This window comes from Toxotes jaculatrix, chromosome 16 (genome assembly GCF_017976425.1).
Source record: "Toxotes jaculatrix isolate fToxJac2 chromosome 16, fToxJac2.pri, whole genome shotgun sequence".
NCBI lineage: Eukaryota > Metazoa > Chordata > Actinopteri > Toxotidae > Toxotes > Toxotes jaculatrix.
In genome coordinates this window covers 16675113-16696646 of record NC_054409.1, presented here as the reverse complement: position 1 = coordinate 16696646, position 21534 = coordinate 16675113, and the positions used below count along the sequence as shown (strand labels likewise).

Below are 21534 nucleotides of genomic sequence, written 5' to 3'. Positions count from 1 at the left end.
CCACAGACATCACACAAATGGTGAAGTGTAACGTCACAGGCTGAGCTACATAACCAGACTGACCTTTATTAGTGAAGTTCGTGGAGTTCCCCTTCATATCTTTAAAATATGTATTGTTTTACGGAAATTACTTAAGCCAGCACATTCGGTTAAAGTATGAAGGAAATGAACAGTACATCCTGTCCACATTCATCTCAACAGCATAAAGCCAACAAGTAAACTACACCAGCAACCGGGTTAACAAACTCTTGTTAACCACACACCAGTAGGCTGGGTGTTATTTCCATCAGCTCCCTGGTGTAGAGAGGTGATACTTTTGGTAGGCGTTGTCTGAGCTAAGTTGTTTTTTTACGGACTCGTCTCTTATTCACTGACAGAAAACACCTGAAAGTATCTCAGGTTTTAAAACTGAATAAATCGCCTACGGTGGCCCACAGGGGAAAGTTATCAGGGGACTCCAGTGAGCTCTCAGGATATTTTTGACTTAAACCCACAGATAAAACTCATCCTTACTTGAGGTCAAACAGTATAGACATGACATCATAGTTGTTTCATGTTGGCAATAAAGTTCTTCTGTGTTATAACATTAATCTTAGTTATGTTAGTGCAGTTTATTCTGCTGTCTGATCAAATGCCTACAGGTTATATTCAAAAGTGGATTTATTTTTGTCCCACAGTTGTTTTCATTGTCAGTTTTTATGCTGATTATTTTCTTGTTTGTTTGATTGATTAATTGTTTGGCCTGAAAAGTGTCTTGTTCTGTTTGAGCAGTAGTTCAGAACCAAGATTTCACCATCACGTAACACTAAAGAAAGCAGCAAATCCTTGGAAATGTTTATTTGCTCATTGAGGATCGAGCGATTATCAAAATAGTAATCAATTAATTTTATGTCTATGTATTCCTTCTTGCTGGTTTATGTATTCCTTTATAATGGACATATTCTGTGCTCCTAAAAAGCAGTGAACATGGCACAACGTGCTGATTTAAAAAAAGAATTTGTATATAATGTTTATCCACATTTGGACAAAAGGCAACAAGTGTTAAATGCATCAAACATGCCAAAGAAGTTTATTATGTGTAGGACAAAAACACACAGATACACACAGGGGATTGGTATCACTTCATCCACGTGGAGTAAAAAAAGGAAATTTCATGCACCTATATCCATTTAAAGTGATACACTGTATATTATATAGTAACGCATTTACATATGATTGTAAAATTTATTTCTACATTCCACACAAAATTTAAGCTGATTATTAGGCTTGGTATAAATGTATAATCAAAAAATACACCAAAGCATCATTAGTGCAAAGGAAACATATAGTGTAGAGTATAGTAACGTGGGTATTTTATATATAAGGAATATAAGCGAGAACGCTTTCTAGTAAGTAGGACAACTGAGTTAAACAGGTATTTTGGCTAAACAGTAGTTATAAATGTTTTTCTTATATGTGTAAATTGATTTTATTTGCTACAGATTACACTCCAGGCTTGTATTAGTCTATGTTAGGCCATTTTTTTTTCAGTGGGAGACAACATTTTACAGGTACAGTGAAACAGACTTTCATTATGACTTGTTTGTTTATGTCTGTCATTTACTTAGTTAATACTGACGTATCAAACTGTTTGCTTTAGGATTGTGTGTCTAAGTTTGGTCTCCCAGGGTTACGGCAACCACTCATTTGGGAAAAAAAATTACACACGGGTTAGGGTTAAGCTAACCGTAACCCTAACCCGTCATAACCACACAATGCAAAATATAGTCTGGATTATTGCAGTATATATATAATAATACATTTAATACAGATATTTTTAATAATATTTAGTTTTAGATAGATATAAGAGTTCATTTGAATAATTAGAGGGTCACATTCGGATGACAGATGATTGCAGACCTCTTTTATCATCAAAGAACCATTTCACTTTCTCGCTTGCTCTTAAACCCATTAAGGATCTACCACCATGATGCTGCACTAGCTCCAACATAATGTGACTCTTATAAATGATTATATTATAATGTATAGTGTAAATATGATATAATGTAATATCATTCTCACATATTTTATATTATAATGTGTTTTAGTTTAAAAAATATTATATAGCTATATATTATCATTATTGTTATGTTTTCTATATATTTTTGGTGCAGCTTCCACAGTCTACACTTTATAAACCTGTGAGGTCTACAATGGCTTTAATGAAAATTGTGTCATCTCTCAGATAGGGGCTCTTGCCAGCCAGTTTAGCCAGTGGACAGAAGAGCGGGCAGCCACTGGCGATGTTCATCTCACTGATCGGCCGCTGGAAGGAGGTGGAGGTGACGTCAGGGCGGAAAGCATCGATAATGTGCTCCCTGTTGTTCTGATCCAAGAGCATCAGAGTCACCTGTGGAAAGAGGAGGAGAGAAGAGCAGGAGCTTAATCTGTGCCATTTCTTGTATAGATTAATGGATTAAAATGAGTGGACAGATCAGTTAGGGTTTCTCCTACCTTCTGACTGAATGGCCATTTGAGCAGAGCATCACACTTGCCCCTCATGACAACAAAGAACAGTGAAAGGTGTGTCCCTCGACCCGTCCCATCGCCGTTCAGATACAGCCTCAGACACATTTTGTATCCATATTTGCTGGAGTAAAATGCTGTGAGAGGAAGAGGAAGGAAAAGAAGAATCTAGAATGTAAACCGAGCCAGAATGTAAACCAAGCATAAAAACTGTGTCATTTGATAATATGATTGGCATGCAACACTCCCAAAAGGACAACAAGGGCGTAGTTCAGTGGAATTTTCCTTGTCTACTCATCTAAAATAACCTTTAGGCTGGGACATTAAATACACATGTGCAGAAGAGCTCTGAAATTTCATCTTACCAGGTGAGAACATTGCTGGTGTTCGACCGGCCACGGCATCCTGCCTGCGGCGTGAGAAGTCTGAGATTTTCCAGACAAATATCCCGTCGTACGTGCAGAACTGGAGTTCTCGCACCAGCTGCTCTGTCTCAGACAGCTGTAAGTCTCTCGCACTCAGCATCCTTTCAAGCTGTCGTACTTTGTTGGACAGATTTTCAATCTTTTCTTGGTCTAAACGATGTTGATGTGAGAAAGCCTCCAATGTAACTGAACTGCGCTCCACTTCCCGGTTCAGGACGCACACGATGTTTTCTAAAGCTTTCACCTGTTGAGAGGCAGCAACAGATACATTTAGATCCTCATTCAAAACCTATAAACCATAGTGGTTAACTAAGAGCATTAAATCCATTGCAACTCACCTTTGTTTCCAGGTCCACAGAGACCTCAGCTCCGGCCTCTGAAATGAGTCCCTCGCCAGGACCCCGGTACAGGCCCAGACCATAGTCATCCTGCCACTCCCCGGGACCAGAAGCCTCTGCACGTGTCCGACTCACTGACAGCACCATGGACAGCAGTAAACGCAAGTGCTCCATGTTGTTGCTGTGCTCATGGTCGCTGAGCTTCCCGTTCTCTACCTGAGAAATGCAACCGAACTGTTTAGCTGCTACTGCAATTGGGGCCAAACTGAAATTTCGAAAACTGCAGGGCTGTGGTGAGCAGTTGTCCTGCTGTAATGCTAGGTGTCAAAAGTGAAAACCACCACCTGGTTTTTAAGTCAAAGAGATAAAAATAATACAAGTAAATATAATACTGGTTTCCCTGAAAGTATAGTATTTATAATAGATACAGATATCGTGTTTACATGAAAAATCTGGTTTCAAAGCTTAATTATTTACATAAATATAAGTAATATTTAAAAGATTTAAGAGAGTTCAAAATCTGAAATTTTAAAACTCAAAAAACCCATCTAACCTGCTCTCTCAGGACCGTGTGGGTGTGTTTTGACAGATAACCACTACAGTCCTCAGGAAAGTATGTTCATGTACAAACTCAGTGATAATTGATAAGAAGCAGTTTGAGAAAATATGTTTTAGTGCTACTTCAACATTCGGAGAAATATGCTTACTGCTTTTGTGTTGACAGACGAGAAGATCAATACTCCTATCATATCTGCATACTAAATATGAAGCTAACGCATAAGGGCATTTAGCTTAGTTTAGTATATAGACTGGAAGCAGAGGGAAACATCTCTAAGGCTCAATAATTAACATGTTAAATCATGTCTTCTATAATATAGGATTTGATTAGTTGTTTAGTCTATAGCATGTTGAAAGAATTGTGAAAAAAATGCTATTTACAGTTTCTCTAAGCCCATGATCATGCCTTGGGGTCAGACCCCAAAGTCCGAAACCTAAAGATACTTCTTAGTCATATACTGTACAATGAAGACAAACATATTTCCCAAAATGTTGAACTACTCCTTTAAAATACTTTGACCAAAAAGGTGTCCTACAACACTGTATTTACGTCAATTGTTGCTACCCTGTTTCCATAAAAAAAAAAAAACCCACAATAAAAGCATTATATTTTATTAGATTAACATATGTACCACAGATTTGCAGCCCACTTCACTGAATGGACAGGCGCTCTTTGACTTGGCACAGGTCTTGCTGTGGTCGTTGAACTGAAAGTAGACAGGACAAAGCAAATGTTAAAAGGACCGGCCCCAGACAATGAATCAACTCAAACTGAAAGTGAGCACGAGGCTCTTAGTAAGAAAGAAACTACGTGGCTATAAAGTGAATTCTGAAGCACCATTTTTCTGAAACCTCCATTAGAAAGAAGACTTCAGATTTTCAATAATTCAGATGATCAATATCTGGAAGTCAGGGGTGATTGTAGTAGTAGTTTAATGGTACATTTATCTTGGATGTTCTGTCTACTGCTTGAGTTTTGTATAATTCCATGTATTTTAATGGCTTTTGTTTAGAGAGGAAGTTGTCTTCCATGCGAAGTCATTTATAACCACTTAACTTCATACAGAAATTTAAAGTTAATTATAAAATAGGATAAGGGCAATTTGAGTAATTGCTCAAACCTTTTCTCTTGGGATCTTCTTCTTGCCACAGTCCTTGCATTGTAATGGAAACTTCAGGCAGATTTCATCATGGGCCTAAAATACACCATTACCATTATATTGAGTCTATTTATGGAGACACAACCAGCGGCTTATTTACTCTAGATATTCTCCATTTCCCACCTTGATGTCTTTAAAGTTGAAGGTCATTTTGCAGTATTTGCAGTTGAGCGTTCTTGCCTCACATTCTCTTTCATTATGGCGGTCCTTCTCTGTACGAAGGACCATGGTTTTGCAGGCCTCGCACTGAATCCGCTCGAATTTACAGCGATCTTCATGCTGAGCCTGAAAAACAGGACAGATCTGTTGTTAGCACCTTGTTCCTCGGGTTTATGCTTCTCACACAAGCCAGATGTGTCTGGGTTCATTATCTTTCAATGGTGTTATCAAACAATGACAGTTGTACTTTATGGTGTTCAAGGTTAAATGGGTGGTAGGTAATCGAACCTGGCAATTTACCAAGAGTTCTAACTGACAAACAAGCCCATATACAGTATATAAGCAGGTATGGGTGTGCTGACAGCTGCAATGTAGAAAAACAAGCTGTTCTGTTTTACACAACCATTTATTATCTCCAGTGCATAAAAAAATGTCAATGACAACAGAACAGTGCAATGATTTAATTATGAGATATTAAGTAATTATGGCTGTAATAATCAGTCTGTGGTGTTTTTTTTTATGTGACCCAATTAATAGGAATATTAATATAACTTAATATTTAATTATTTGTACAATCTTATTGTTAAAACACAGGATCTTCTTCAAACATCTGACCTTAGAAAACACGAAAAAAGAAACCAAAATAAAGAAAAATAGGAACTGGTCATTCGAAAATGTGGAACTAGTATAAAGTGTACTTAGTATGAAAAAAAAAGAAACAAGCACAGAAACAAAAAGTAGAAGTACAAAAATAAATAAGAAAATTAATGCTCTTTTTGATTTAGAATAATAAAAACATCTTTTTAAAAAATACCGGGAAATGAAAGGGGTGGAGCTTGATTGTGAGGTGGAGTTTACTAACGAGAAGTCTGTTTCTTTCAGAATGACTACCAACACCATGCTGAAGCCACAGAGCAAGAGCCACAGGTAGGCTAGCCTGTTTTTCGCTTTGACTGCTCACACTCAGACATCCGACACTAACAAACCTCGAATCGAATAATCAAACAAAATATGATTCATCTTTAACAGCTTTTCGGTCAAATCCCTGTCCGTACTACGCCACCCAGAAACCACATTTAGTCTATTTTTCCTTCTTTGTAAAACCTAGTCTTGGGTGTGTGTGGCTAGCCGGTGACAGTTCGGATCTTTCCACACAACACTGACTAAGACAGCAGCCCACAAGTACTCATAAAAACATGGGCGTATCACACAGCATAGTGATTTGTTGTGAGCTGCAATACAACGATAGCACACTTTGATCCCATGGCCGTAGGAAGCAAGCACATGTTTCATAAATAAATAAGAGGAAGGTTCGTCAACAAGCTAACCAATCAGAGCCACATTTGCAAAGCATGCAAAATAATCTGTTCTCACTTTGAATGTATTTCCTGTCATCACATTATTTTAACCTTTCCTCTGTAGAACCTTATCAAGATTAGGCCATAGAGCACGGTTAATAAAAACCACAAACAGACAACAAACACGACAAACATCCTGCACATGGAATTAGCATCAGGAAGCCATCCCTTCAATAAACAAGCTGACTACCGTGCCCAACACAGAGATATTTTCAGTAGAAACAAAACTGTAGACAGATGACACGCTGGTACTTTTCAATACAAACAGTCTGTGTGAAGGACACAGCTTACTGCCTCAACCAGTTTCTGTTTTGTATTTTGCAGCACGTATAAATTCAGTGGTTCCCTTATGACCTCTAAATCCACAAGTTTCATTATCAAGTAAATGTCAGTTAATCTGTTCACAAGAGACAAGCTAGTGTAAAGCTGCCTTTTATAAAGCTGCCTGGTACTTTCCCACTGAGCTGTTTTTGATAAGTAAGCTGGATACGTTAGGGACTTTCCAACTCTGTTTCACTTCCTGTTTCCCTTCAGAGCATGCAGTGTGACCACATTCAGCATGATAAGTGTAATGTAAATCAAAAGCTTTAGGGAAAACAAAAATGACACGGGAACATGCAACGTGACAAGAACAGGAAGATTAAAAAGAACAGACAGTACTCGCAGTACTGGTTTGGGTGTGATAAATAAACAAGCCACAACTTGCATAATGCAGGACAGGCAGAGGCAAACAAACAAAAAGCAGTGAAGACACCACAGTACCAAAAAAGTAAAACCTTTTACTTCACCTCATACTCTTTTATTGAGCCTGTCCAGTTGCAGCCTTGGTTCAAACACCTGGCTGGCAGACTTGCAATTTCTCGACCTGCTGCATTGTCTGGAAATGCCTAATAAAGAACAAAGAGTAAAAAGATCAGTGACTCTTAAAGTCACACATTTCAACAGCAGACAGAGTAGGCTGAGGGAAACTCCCAATTAGTTTGCCACTCAGACTGTAGTCACATTTCTTCCTTTGAAACTGAGTGGGAGTGAGGGATGGGGGTCTGAGGAAAAGGAGGATGTCTCATATAACAACAATTTTGGCTGAAAGCTGCATACTTCATAGCTTACCTCATTACTATTCAGAATGGAAATAGGCTCCTCATATATTTCTTCTTGGCGGCAGGCTTCACAAGGTTTTGGGCCAGAACTAACAAACAAAACAAGTTTGTGACTTTATAGTGAAAAACAGCTGATTGTTGCTAACAATCAGCAACAGTTTCCTGCTGATTCTTTACTGGAACAACTGCTGATCAGTATGGATCACGAGCTCAAGTAGATGAATCAATTAATTAATGCAAGAGCAGTGAAATAAGAGCTGTACAAATGCTGCAATGTGCATCCTTGACAAGGTGTGGGAATTTAGCTTTGGCAAGGTTGAGGACAAATAAATGATTATATATAAATATTACACGCACAGACACACACACACGCGTGCACACAAAACCCAAGCAAAAAGAACATGTGAAATCGTCATTATAACCAGATGAATTCACGTGTAACAGGTAACGTGAAACCACACTTAAAACATCCATTTCAAATATGGTTTTGTGTAAAGGATCAGGTTTATTGCATGAAACTGCACGTCACTTGTCATGTTTTTTGACACATGAAAACATATTTCACATGTGCTTTTTGCTGTGCTGTGAATGTTGGAACATTTGCAAAATGAGACTCTGGTACATTTGTATTTTCAAGGCTTTAATATATTTTGTTATATTTGTTTTGTATGTATACCTGTTAATAATTTAATGTTCAGTGAAGTTCAACAGTTTCTGTCACCTCATGACTAAATACTGATACTGTCAAAGTATCGTTAGACATAAGGTGATAAGCCATTTGTATTGTTAATGATTTCACAATGCATTAGTGCATTATTGAACAGCCACTGAGTCAGCAGTAAGGAAAAAAAAAACAATGAACATCTTTAGAATGAGTCAGCATCCTAAGCCAGATCCTTGTGATTCACTGGCATCAGTCAGTCCAGTCATGTGAGGGATGACCATAAACTAACTCATCTTGGGTAAAAAAAAAAATCCCCAGAGGTGAGCAGAGACAAGAACACAGGTTGTACTGAAGCATGTCCAGTAAGAGGGTAAGCATTAGTGGGTGGAAAGGGTTTGCATTTCACACGGTTGTAGGTGGTCTGAGGACCTCCAGTCTACCTGGTGAGCTGCTTGAAGCAGCATAGACAGAAGCGGTGGCCGCACTGAGCCTGGACAGGCCTCCTCAGGACCTGGAGACACTGCTGACATTTGTATTTATTCTCCATGGGCACCGACAGCACACTGAGGGGGATCCCTGGTAAAGAGTAGGGACAGTCCAACGAGATTCGGGCCATTCTTCTCCATCAACCTGGTGCTATTTCCTGTGGAGGAATACCACACATAACAGCAGTTAGCAGCCAAAACTCTTGTGTAATAGAAACAGACAGCAATTCAATCACAATGCTTTTTGACTGATGTACCAGTAATTACTGGTATGTCATTTTGGAAGTGTCAGCACATAGGGAATGCAGCTGCTGTATCGAAAGTGCAGTACGGAGGCTTCCAAGTCCTCATGCCCATCATTTTATAGTGAAAATACGAGGCTGATTCATCATTGTGAAATTGTGGGGAGATGATTCTTAACAGTGTTAAGTTCAGCTACGATAGCTATAGGTCAAACATGTTTTGTATGTCACAGCCAAACGATGCAGGCATGTTAAAATAAAATGGAATAGAATAGACTGCCTTTATTGTCATTGCATTGCAATCTAATGGTTTACATAAATTCAAAAATATGTAAAACTGAGGCTACAGTGCAACCTGTGTGCAAATAACATTTGCTGAGACATAACGTGAGGAAAACATTTTTTTTTTCAATAAAAATGTTATCACGTTACCAATAACTGATTTCATATTAACATATTGTGCACCATGGTAAAATGACTTGTCTGCAAAGTCTATATGATGTGCATGCAAATAATTTGGGGTCATCTCTGCGATCTATGGCATCTGGTGTCTGAGAAATCTGTTATACTGGTGACAGAGATAGCTGACGAGTTTGTAGGAAATGCGAGCATGACAGGCAGAACTGAAGAAGATTAAAGATAATGATGCAACAAGAGCCATTACCCGTGTTACTTCACAGGACTTAGTGTAGCCTTACATAACACTTAGTGCATTTCATAGTTTTTCTGACATTTTGTTTCCTTTAAACTTATGCACACTTACAAAACCTCACCATGGAGAAAAGGTTTAACTGTTAACTGTTAAACGAATCAGGCAATGCCTGGCACAAGCCTAGTCCTACTCTTAAACTATGTAAACGCAACAGATCATAGCTTCCTCTGCAACAGTTTTGGAGATAAAAGTCAAAACAATATTAAAAATTTTGCTTGTTATAGCACCACCATGTGTTCGGTCTGTCTGTGCGTTATAATTTTTTTTCTCGGGTATCGTCAGTCTTCCAAACGCTGTTTGAGAACTGGGCTATCCAACAATGTGACATCAAACTACATGTTCTATTTGCGCACACTGAAGTTTTAAATATGTGCGTGATTTGGTATTTGTTACTAATAAAGTGGAATTTATTCATGACAAATCCCGCTAATAATTGTGCTTGTGCTACCACTGTATGTTCTGCTCACAAGTATGACATAATGTACAATGGTCGGGCGCGGTCACAATATTTATAATTTGTTCATATAATATCTGTTTATCTTATATAAAGCAAAATTTTAAATGATAAAACACTGAGCCACTATTTTAATATTCCTTCCTTTAGTGCCACCTGGTGGAAATATCAAGAATGACACTGTGGGAAACTGAAGATGGTAAACGGTCACTAATCATTTTTTCATAATAATAATTTTTTTGAATTTGTGAACAGTTTAAATGCGGAGAGTGCATGTTTTCCTTTGATTTATAAAAGTGTGGTGCCATGGTGGTGCTCTAGAGGAGCTCCAGTCTTTTATGGCAGAGAATCATTCTTACACTGACCTCTACGGGAAAGTTACTGAAAGTTTCAAAAACTGGTGCAAAAGGTTTTCTTTATTGCACAGCAAACCACACCAGTCAAAATTCAGCAAAGTAAAATGCAGAAGCAACACCTACTCTTAAATGTCAGCAGTGCTCAGTTGCTTAGGTTAGAGGTGTTCCTCCCACACCTTAGGTGATTCAAACAGGTTGAATAATGAGGTCAAACTTGTCGTATGTAGGGTTTTAAGTTCACTGACGAAACACTGTCAAGATTAGTTGAATAAACCTACAATATCACGTTGAATCAGCAACCTTTCTCCTGATGCAAGTGTTAGAGACCGATTTGCTTTCTCTTCACATTTTACAGTTTTAAGAGTCATTTCTTCATTTGACATGACACGACTCAGCGGCTCTTTTACGAGAATACTTGCTAACAGTGACAGTTGTTAAATTACAGCGGGAAGGTGCTAGGGACTGAATGTTTTACCAAACTTTGCCGTGGTTTGCGTTGTTTTCATTATTTAAAAAAATAAAAAATCCAGGCCTTATCGTGACATGTAGTGAAAACATGCACCAAGTTTCCATCATGTCTAGTTCATATTTAGTTCAAATCACAAAAAAAGGATCTCTGAGGAGTTTTAAGTAATCCAATAATGTACGCTGTTGATTATAGGCTAATGATGTTTCTTTGAAAACCTTAATGATTTCAAGTCAGAAGAACTCATGTTGACCTGAAAATATAAACTAGAAATTTGAAGTTGAATTAACTTATATTTATGTTAATGACAAAAGACTAGTTGATTCCACTAAGTTTCTGTATGATGTTTTACAGTGAATTTCGTCTGTGGTGTATTATAGTCATTGCTATAATTACCCACATCAAAATAAAATACCTGCTGTGGCAATAATTACACCTCCACTGTCTCCTGCATTAAGCGCAGCACCAAGGCAGAGGAGAACTACTTTTGTACAATTTTACACCTCCAAAAAAATAGCTTCTTTTAGAAATGTCTGCTATAAAATGTTTATTCCTTTAGTGATACATAATTTATTATAGAAAAATCCCTTATGGAAAAAAAGTGGGGAATGTTTTTCCCCTAAACCAGCAGATGTCATCATATACCGATATATTCCCACATACCCACACTTGGTTCCATATCTGCAAAAAAACTGTATATATACATGACTTAAGGTTCATGCAAGTGTCTCTGCAAAGAATATGAACAGACTGCAGTTTTATAATTCTCTTAGTTTTATGTGTCATGACATGAGAATGTAACCTCTGAATTCTTTTGGCTTGTTGGCAGGAGGCTAAAGGTTGCATGATAATTTGGAGTTTATACGATTTGAAAGCAGTGCATCTGTACCTATTCATTTTCTTGAGTCAAATCATGTTTTAAAAGAACAATTCACCCATAAATTAGAGTTCAGTCTCAATCAAAATGCCACTGACCTTTGTAGCACACTAGCAGAGGTAAATACCATATTTTCAATGCACTCAAAAACAAACCCACTACTTATCCTACACAACCTACTGGGCAAATTTTATGGAAATGTTGTGCCTCTGTAGAAACACAGCCAAACAATCTTTCAACAGTTTGGAATAGGGCAGAGTTAGGCCTACTCATTGCTGTTTATGAGTGCTTGTGAACTTTTTGTTGACATGGCTTCAAAGTAGAAAAGATCAAAATCTTCTTGTTTTGGTAAACTCCTCCACAAATCCATTTAAGCTGTTTCTGAGAAATAGGAAATCTCCTAAAACTTCAAGGGGAAGTGAGATTACAAGAAAAAATGACAAATGAAACTAGGAAAATTAAAAAGTTACTACGCCCCACGAATTATGTCATTAGCAGTCTGAACCCACAAAACAGCAGCCAACTCAGCATCATCACATCTCATTTTCATACTGATCCTTACAGCGCAAGTTACAATGAAAATCTCATGTTCATAAGACTACAAGCAAGAGCACTTGACAAACTTCTCATGCTTACCATGAGACATGGACATCAGGAGTCCCAAGTGAGCATATGACCAGTGGTAATAACTGTGTATCATCAATATCAAGTATTTTAATAGCATCTGAAACATAATATATTGGCAAACTATTACTGACATGTTGTTATCCTTTCTAAAAATGTTAAATAAAGATTTTTTTAATTTTAAATTAATATTACTTACATTTAGTACAGTAATGTTACTTTAAAATGTTTGTTAAATGTATTTAAACTTCAGTCCCATTACATGGAGAATGAAACAGAATAATATAATGTAGATTAATGATTAGTAATTATTCAGTTGTCTTGCCCCATGCTAGATTACTTATCAGTCTCAACATGAACCCCTGCAGGGGCATTAAATGTTTTACATTACAAATCTAAGAAAAACCCACTGATGCTTTACACTGAAAACCTTGTTCCTGGTATCATTCACATGACAGATCATTATAATTAGATTCAGTGATGACTGATATTTCTTCTCTGTTATGACCCAACTTTTGTTATTTCACAATAACTTAAGTTTCGCTTGCTCAAACCGGTCCAACTCAATCAGAAAGAGTATGAATTAGAAGTCACATAACACTGTTGTCATAAAAAAACATCCCTGCTGACAGAAATGAGCCAAGCCTTCATTAGCAACACCCATGGTGTTGTTCAGTATATGTGGCCATAGAAACATAGAGAGGGTAGCAATCACAAATCCATTGCAAACAATCATTAAAGCAGGCAATCTCATGTAGAAAACATGCTGAATTCTCTGTTCCATACACCACACTCCAACAAGCTGAAAAGACTAATAAACAAGAACCTTTGAAACAAAGAGTTAAGTGAGATGAAAGCAGCTAAACACTAAGTACAAACAAGACCAAACTCTGAAAACTGAGCTGTGACACAAAAAAAAGCCAACAACCAACTACCTTAAACACACAGTGATCTGGACTGTAAGTTACAGTTGTGTAAAGTACACAGTCAGTTTGCACAGCCATTTCTTTGTGTGTGTGTGTGTCTCAAACAAATGTCCCTGACTACTTCTTGAATCTAGCACAAAACTAGTTGAAACCAAAATGCCCTCTCTGATCTGCCCGTTCCTTGTACACTAGGTCTTTCTCTCCGCCATGTTCTTGCTCTGTATTCGTCTGTTACTCCAGCCAAAGATCTCTAGACTGTCTTACTCACCGAGCTTGTTCCTGTTCGTCTTATAATGGTACGCCACCCTAACTCACTATTTCACAGTGTCAGAGTAGGTATGTCACTTCCCTCCCCCTTCCCCTTCCCACGCGTCCTTCGGTGAGATTAGATTCAATTTATTGTCATTACGCATGTACAAGGACAGGGTACCGTAATGCATGTGTCATTATATGAGCCTATGTGCTCCTGAACAACTTCTGCAGTTATTTATTTATTTTTTTTAAGATTTTTGTGTTCTTGATTGATAGCAAGCGATGATATAACCTACCTTCGCATCTTAACTTACTCTTTACAGGTTTGTATGTTTAGCTGTAACTTTATGCAGCTAGGTTAATGCTAAGTTGGGCAGTGCTTGACTATAACTCTTGGTTTAGCGAATTAACCACTCCGTTAGCTAACTGCTAACCTGCTTATTTTAGAAGAAGAAACATCAGCTCAGCTAACTAACCTTGCCGTCTTGGTTGTGCCTCTAGCGACAGGGAGAAAACGAAACTGTCCGTACGAGAAGGGCAACTCAACCTTTAGTAGGCTGTTTACAATTTTCGCTTCTTTCGCTTACTTCTTCGTCGTAAGGCAGCCGGAGGAAACGGAGTCACTAACGTCTGTGAACTCTACGTTGCTTTACTCCGCCCCATTTACTAGGGCCGCCTCGGAGTTGAAAACCAGTGTACCTATCTGACGCAATGTGGCCGTGCGTCGCCAATCCTTTCAAACTGTTACAGCGACACCGCGTTTTGATCTCCAAAGGTACGAGTTTCCTTCAACGCGATCTCTCTTATTTAAAGAGGCGCCGAAAAATATATTTTAATATATATGTATATGTTTTGTAAACCTAGATGTACGAACTGTTTTAACGCAAAAATGTCAAAGCCTAGCTGCTAGCATAACGTACCAGAGACTGGCTGCAACCGGTGTTGCAGTTTAACTGGTGCCCGTGTGGTCTGGTGATTTTTGTTTACGGTTTAGCCTGTCTGAACAAACTTCAGATGTTTATAGATGCAGCTTTCGTCATATACATGAAAATCGTGGTTGCCACGTTTACTTCGTCATATATGACCCCAATAGACTACATAAACCGAACCAACAGCACAGCAACAGCATGTGAAGGTGAACAGGTATTTCTGGTGTTGAGCACGTAAATGACCCTGTTGCCATGACAATGTTGCTTGGGCCAAGGTGTGGTGAACAAATTTATCAGATGCATTTTGAGCATAGCTAAAACTATGCAGTATTTCAGCGTACGCAATCCATTTAACATGAACTACGAGTATTACTACTATTCGTGAAAATGGCGAATCTGCGAACGACAATATCTGGACACACACAGCACAGGAAGTAGAAACAAGGATGACCAGACAACATGACCTGAACTGAAATACTAGCTCCACAACACGTTCCTCAGCTACGCTTGTCTCTTAAGGTTGCTCCTCCTTTGCCTCAGCAGCGTGTGTCCAGCAGCTGCACAGTAGCAGCAGTGAGTTTACAGACAGCTGCTATGATGGGCTGTATCCCGGACACATCTCCACCACCCCCATCCAGAAAGCCCTGCTGGCTGTTGGGTCAGGTGTGGCTGCACTACAGGACCCCTACAGACATGGTGAGACTCTCACATCATCAGCTTAGGGTTCAGGCTCCATTCTCTGTTATTGTTTTCACTCGTTTTTCTTCTCCCTTTCTTTGTTTTTATTAAAAATTCTTCCCATACATCTCAGTCCAGTTGAGGACTTTTTTTTGCATGTCGCATCAAATCCCTCTCCCCCTTCCTTCATTTCTTGTTTGTTTCTCTATCAAATAAAGAAAATATCTTTAAAAGGAAAAACGCCTTCTTAAAAACCAACCCCAGTCACAGATAGCAGACTGTACAGTCAAACAGCTCTAGTCTATCATCAGTTTCAAAAAGCTGTTTAAATGTTCACCTCTTCTATAGATTGTTCATTAGAAAAAACAAACAAAAAACTCTTACCTTAAGATCCACCAGCTTGTTCTTTTTCAGCCTTATTAGTAGATGGAGCTCGCTGATGAAGGCCACAAAATGTGGCTTAAAATTCTGAAAAAGCAAGTGGAAGGTCAACAATGAACCCCCAAGCTCAGTTTAACAAAACCGCTGTAGAATGTTTTCAAACCTTGACAGGTAATTCTGTTGTTTGGTTTGGAAACTCAGTGGCTCTGGCTGTGATTAGTTCTTTCAGTTTCCTCTCTCTAGCAGTGAATCACTAAAAGTCCAGTTTCTTGCTTTCATGACTAAATTACAGGTCAGGACTTTGGTCAGCCTATTGCTGCATCGATGTATTTTCTTACACAAAAACTTTCATCACAGATTTCTAGGATACACTTTTAATTAAGAACAAAATAGAACAGGACATGAGGGTATGAAAATGAAGCGAGGGACATTTTTGGCATGTTGCTGCTCTACAACACCAAATATGTTGGTCAAACCTCAGTTAGCCAGTCTATATCTGGCTAACTGGCTAGAGGATATGTATTGGAAAATTTGTATCCCTGGTATGTCCCCAGCAGTTCACAGGAACTTGAAATAACATTTCATTATTTGTCATTTTTCAGTAAAGTGATACCATCAGGGACTGTACTCAGTTCTGTTCTCATGCACTGTCATTTATTGTTCAATGTCAAGGTTTTATTCTCTTGAGACCGCTGTCACAGTACATGTTTCAAAATGTCTTGGAAACAGAAATGAGAATAAATACAAAGACACTATACTTCAGTAACCCCCGAAACTCTCATGGAGGAAGAGAGGACTAACACCTGTCATCTGACATTTAGTTTGGAGGTCACAGGTTCCTTTTAAGAGCTACTCCTGACTCCTAGCATATAGTATCGGTCAGTCAAAAAGCTGGATCCTATGATTACAATGCCTGTAACAGTGGACACTGTCTGCCTGGTAAACCCACATCATTCTGACTCCACACCCCCTGTTTCTAATGCAGGCTGTCTGATGAATATTTGTTATCAGGCCGAGATGGCTCTGATGATGTCACTAGACTTGACATTTTCAGACATTTTCTCAGGCTTAGAGAATCTCCTCCAGATGCACATATAACATCAACCAGCTGTTTTCACTAACTTAGTGGTACTCTCCATAATGACTAAACTGTGATACGTGAAAAACTCTGTAGCTAGATTTAACAAGCTCTGTTTTAAGACAAACTGCACAGGTTTGAGAATCTTTTGAGAAAGTCAATTATTAGATAGAGGGTTTGGCAGCAGTACCCCGCCTCTCACCTGTAGTCAGCTGGGATAGGCTCCAGCTCCCCCGCGACCCTGACGGATCAAGCGGTATAGAAAATGGATGGATGGGTTTGGCAGTAACATAAGGTCACATCTTGGCAAATCTGTTTTGTTACTTGTTTGTATCTGTTGTTCATTTAATTGCACGGGGCTCTCTGTGGACTTTGCAGACATGGTTGCAGTGCTCGGAGAGACGACAGGACACCTAGCATTGATAAATCTAAGGGACAGGATGAGAAATGACCCTGAGGGCTACACTATCCTAACGTGAGGCACTTTAGCATTATTTGGAAACTTTCTGATTTAGACCCTTTTAAATAGCCTTTTCTCTTCTGTGGTTGGAATTGTTTCATTTTGTCTCGCTGGGTATTGACTGGTTATTGCAGAGAGAGGCCCAGGATCCGGCTGTCTACACTTGATCTGAGCAAGATGGCCTCACTGCCTGATGGCACTTTTGGGAGAGAATACCTCCGTTTTCTGGATGACAATGTGAGTGTCTGCTGAGGTGCTGAAAATTAGATTCTTGTTTCACATTTCATAACACTGATTTCATCAGGTTAAATAAATACACTCCCTCGCCTTTTACATTTCTCTGTCATCGTCACTTACCTATTCACGTCCCTGTTCTCTCAGCATGTGACCCCTGACTCAAGGGCAGACGTGAAGTTTGTGGACAATGAGGAGCTGGCTTACGTCATGCAGAGATACAGAGAGGTCCATGATTTGTTGCACACTTTACTGGGCATGCCCACCAACATGCTGGGTGAGTCAGCCTTCATGTAATCCTGAATATATGTCCAACCATCGCTGTCCTGGCATCTACTGATGACTTGGTTAAGAGTCAGTAAAAATTATTGTGTGCATGGCAGACAAAACATTGCGAGTAGAAGGACACAGCTGGAACAATTAACCTATCTCCAGACCTTAACTGTGTCGCACATGTTTTCCTGTCCAGCTGTCTCTACCAATGTCCTGCTTTTGAAAGCCCTTTCCTTTAATGATGTTGATCTGAGCTTTGTGTTTTGCTGACAAAATGCTAGTGAATTGAGTCACTGTTACAGCTAAAAAGAAAAAGATTTTTGCGGTCGGATTTCACAAAAATAGTTTGACACACCGTGCTGTTAACTGATTTCTTGCTCTTTCTTCTCCTTTTCGTCTTAAATAATTTGCATGTTGGTTTCTATCCTTATCTCTTTCTGCTGCTTTCAGGTGAAGTGGCGGTAAAATGGTTCGAAGCTGCTCAAACAGGGCTTCCCATGTGTGCTCTTGGGGCTGTGTTGGGGCCACTTCGGCTAAATGCAAGGTACTACACCTAAGTGTTTACCACAGTGCAGACTTTAGCGGAAGATGGGTAGTAAGTTCTGTAGCAGTATGATCAGAGATAGAGTTATTTAAAGGGTGTGTGCTTAGGGTCAGGTTATGTTTGAACACAGCTGCTTCATATGAAGCATGAGTGTTTGTGCAAGCGCGTCAGAAATATGACCACACTCAAAGGCGGAGTGAAAAGCTGGCCATTATAACTGGGGAAACCTGATACCTGAAAATGGGGAAAACAACGCACATTCATAGAGTTGCACTCTTTTGTTCACATGAAGAGCGACAGAAATAAAGAAAGAGTTGGCTTGAGAAGTTCAATCCCTGGTCCTTGTCCCACCTACGCACAGCTGGACAGGTGTTGGTGAAGGGGGTTTCCAGAGCCATTCAGCCATCCAGTGATATGACTTCTGTTGAATCAGGCTGATAGTTTTGCTTTCCAGGTGTCATGACACACATGAAAGGACACTCAGCTGTAACTGTACACTCACAGCTCAGGGCTTTGGGGTAGGGCTGTAACCAGCAATTATTTCCATCAGCGATTAGTCTGCCATCTTCATTCATTCATTCATCAGCCTTTCAGGTGTGCATCACAGACATTATAACTTGACACAACATGACTTTCTCACTGTTACTGCTCACGTCAGCACTCCTTCCACCACCCCAATGTTCTTCTTATATAATATTTCATATTGTTGATTTAACTATGATTTGTGCTGCTGTTTGGAGAATCTGAAACACTGGAACCAGTCAAGTATTTGCATTAAAAAAAAAAAAAAGCAGAAAAGTGTTTCAGCTCTACTTTGAGGTCTTTTATGTCCTGAGTTTGACCTCTCAGGCTACCTACAGAGCTTTCTAAATATCTTTGTGGTGCACTGCACTGTAACAGCTTTCTTTTTCTGTGGAACAGATGCACTTAAACAAAAGCTTACAAGCATATTGTGAACAATCACAATACGCCTTTTTCCAGCTCTAGTGTGTGATATCATGGAGTGATATTGTGATAGCCAGTGTGTGGAAAGAAGAATAGAAGAAGAAAGAATTATTCATTGTCAATAAAGACACTGTGAACAGAGTATGAAAACTCTGGAGCTTTAGCTCGCACTGTGGCTCTCACGCTGTCCACCAAGCATTTCCAGTGAGACAGTGAGTGACTGCGAATGACGAGTTTACAACACAGTTGTCTCAACTCCTGCAACCGTATAAATCATTACTTCCTTAATGATGAACAAATGCGTATAAACCGTTTCTTTACTTGTAAATCATTCATCCTTCCTCATTCCTGAACTTCCTTGTACTTTCAGGGAAGAGTAGACGAGATTAATTGTTGCAAGTTTCCTCTTCACTTTTGTGTCATGATCAAATTTTCCGCTTTTGCGTCCCCTTCTCGTAGCCGTTTACAGTCACTGCTCACCTCTTTGGGGCCATGGGCTCTGCAGAACGGGCGGCAGGCCCGCTGTGTCCTTAGCATTTTCTACGAGAGACGATGGGAGCAGAGCCTCGAAGACCTCCGACAAGAGCTCAACATCGAACCACCTCCTGCCATACTCAGTGCATCCAAAAAGAGGAGCACCTGAGACAGATTAAAGTTTCAGGAATCACCTGACAAAAGACTTTTAAAAAACAAACCACAAATATTTCAAGTGTGACTCTGCGGAATTTTTTTTCATTAACTACAGAGGAAACGAGGAAATTTCACATTTGGCAAACTTTGGCTTTTTCCCTCATACAGCCTAAATTTGGCTTTGTGTTAAGTCAGCTTTTGCTTTGAAGTTTGAATCATTTCGATTGAAGTTATTTTAGCGGATGAAATGTTTTTGTAATCTTCTGATGATGGAAGACAGCAGGTCTGGTTCAGCAGGTCATGATCAGTCGCCATCTGTTATTGAAGATGAGACAGAGAATGTGTTTTTGTTTTAAAGGTGAAAATAAATCTAAAAACTAAATAGTATCTGTAACTATATACAACTGTGCTGTCACCTGTAATCAGCTTTGAAATTGGTATTGGTTGAATATTATAAGATACCAAATGTGAAACTGGTGGTTTTTGTGACTATTTTCTAATTTAATACAGCTGTCAATTTATTGAGAAGTAGTATAATGTGCACCTGCAGCTGTACAAACACTAACCGGTGAGAAAGGAGCAGATGCAGCAGCTTCTCTTATCTTTAGACTCACTGTGTTGTAACGTAGTGTACTGTGAATAAATCATGGCTCTCCCTTTTACCGTAATAAGGTGCACAAACTGTGTACATTAGTCAGCAGATGTATATGATGAGCAAATTTAAAAACTACCTTTTAATTTCTCTATTTAAAACAGTTGTTTCACATTAAATTCTTAGGACACAATGCACACACATAATGCTTGATTTTCCTTATATTTCCTTATATCGTTCCAAATGAATGATGAAATGAGGCGGCTTTAGTTTTAACGTGACACATCATGACTCAGCTGGACTATGAACAGAGCTGCAAACAGACCATGAATGGGGGCCGTTACAGTGTTACACCACACCACAGTGATTGCTACACACTGGGATATCCGCCCTCTTAAAGTCTATCTGTAACTTAAACATGTCCAACCTGAAGCAATTCAGTTCACATCATGACAGCATTTGTTTTAAAATGCTCATTTAGTAAGAAGACAGGAGGAATAACAGGATTAATGCAGTAGCTTATGGTAAATGGCTACAAACATGACTTATAATAGAGGAACACAGTGTTTCAGGTCACTTAACACTACTGTTGTGTTGCTTTCATTGTTAGTTGCCTAACCTGACCTTGTGCTAAAAAACAAAATATGTGTATCCAATAAAGATTAATGGTACGAAAATGTCAGTTTGTTATTTAAATTCACGTTCATTCATTCAGCAGGAGTTTTGCTGAGTATTGCAGTCAGTACCTGTAACTGTCCGTGGTCCTGTAGTGGCATTTTCATTTTTCACTTATTTGCTGATCTGACGTGATAACTGAAGCGTGCCTGATGTTCATGGTGTTTGTGTTGGCTGTGAAGCCTTAATTTTGGCAGTACTGCCCTCTGGTGGTTGTACACTTAAACTGCTGAGAAGCAGCAGAGGTGCTGACACCTGGTTCTCCTTCATTTCATAATATGAGCTTGATTTCCCAAATTGGCTCTTTGTCAGATTTGGACTCAAAATGTTCTTTAAAAAATTTCATTCATGTCTAAAAGCTACCCATTACAACTGTCCCCACTGCAGCAGCTGGATGTAAAAAGCCCACCTTCCCTGTTTTACTCTGCTGAACTGAACGGGCGACCTTCCAGCC

The 21534-nt window shown here is 39.1% G+C and overlaps 2 protein-coding genes across 9 annotated transcripts; one reads left to right on the top strand and one right to left on the bottom strand.

Moving 5' to 3' along the window:
* Positions 1-1053: 1053 nt before the first annotated feature.
* On the bottom strand, positions 1054-15676 carry traf2b (Tnf receptor-associated factor 2b). 3 transcript variants are annotated; one of them, XM_041058636.1, is made up of 11 exons: positions 15653-15676; positions 8708-8910; positions 7614-7692; positions 7292-7390; positions 5110-5271; positions 4948-5022; positions 4459-4533; positions 3269-3484; positions 2871-3174; positions 2494-2642; positions 1054-2389 (listed from the first exon to the last, which is right to left on the bottom strand). In XM_041058636.1, exons 2-11 carry the CDS (start codon positions 8881-8883, stop codon positions 2171-2173), a joined length of 1554 nt encoding a protein of 517 aa, XP_040914570.1. In that variant the 5' UTR covers positions 8884-8910; positions 15653-15676; the 3' UTR covers positions 1054-2170. The 3 variants fall into 3 exon arrangements, with proteins under 3 accessions (XP_040914570.1, XP_040914567.1, XP_040914568.1); XM_041058633.1 differs by lacking the exon at positions 15653-15676 and adding an exon at positions 14138-14273; XM_041058634.1 differs by lacking the exon at positions 15653-15676 and adding an exon at positions 13678-13786.
* Positions 5951-20212, top strand: coq4 (coenzyme Q4 homolog (S. cerevisiae)). 6 transcript variants are annotated; one of them, XM_041058642.1, is made up of 8 exons: positions 5951-6072; positions 10311-10359; positions 15134-15286; positions 17106-17202; positions 17322-17424; positions 17569-17698; positions 18145-18238; positions 19643-20212. In XM_041058642.1, the coding sequence occupies exons 2-8, from the start codon at positions 10335-10337 to the stop codon at positions 19824-19826; spliced, it is 786 nt and encodes a 261-aa protein (XP_040914576.1). In that variant the 5' UTR covers positions 5951-6072; positions 10311-10334; the 3' UTR covers positions 19827-20212. The 6 variants fall into 6 exon arrangements, with proteins under 6 accessions (XP_040914576.1, XP_040914575.1, XP_040914572.1 ...); XM_041058638.1 differs by lacking the exons at positions 5951-6072; positions 10311-10359 and adding exons at positions 12783-13984; positions 14332-14436 and having other exon boundaries at positions 15131-15286; XM_041058640.1 differs by lacking the exons at positions 5951-6072; positions 10311-10359 and adding exons at positions 12786-13984; positions 14332-14436.
* Positions 20213-21534: the final 1322 nt, after the last annotated feature.

Bases quoted from the DNA above. Each gene is read 5' to 3' on its own strand.
- coq4 (XM_041058638.1), top strand. From the start codon at position 14,373: ATGTGGCCGTGCGTCGCCAATCCTTTCAAACTGTTACAGCGACACCGC. The intron at 17,203-17,321 runs GTGAGGCACTTT...TGGTTATTGCAG, and splicing joins GAGGGCTACACTATCCTAAC to AGAGAGGCCCAGGATCCGGC. The intron at 17,425-17,568 runs GTGAGTGTCTGC...CTGTTCTCTCAG, and splicing joins TCCGTTTTCTGGATGACAAT to CATGTGACCCCTGACTCAAG.
- traf2b (XM_041058636.1), bottom strand. From the start codon at position 8,883: ATGGCCCGAATCTCGTTGGACTGTCCCTACTCTTTACCAGGGATCCCC. The intron at 7,693-8,707 runs GTAGACTGGAGG...TTTGTTTGTTAG, and splicing joins TGCTTCAAGCAGCTCACCAG to TTCTGGCCCAAAACCTTGTG. The intron at 2,390-2,493 runs GTAGGAGAAACC...CTCTTTCCACAG, and splicing joins AATGGCCATTCAGTCAGAAG to GTGACTCTGATGCTCTTGGA.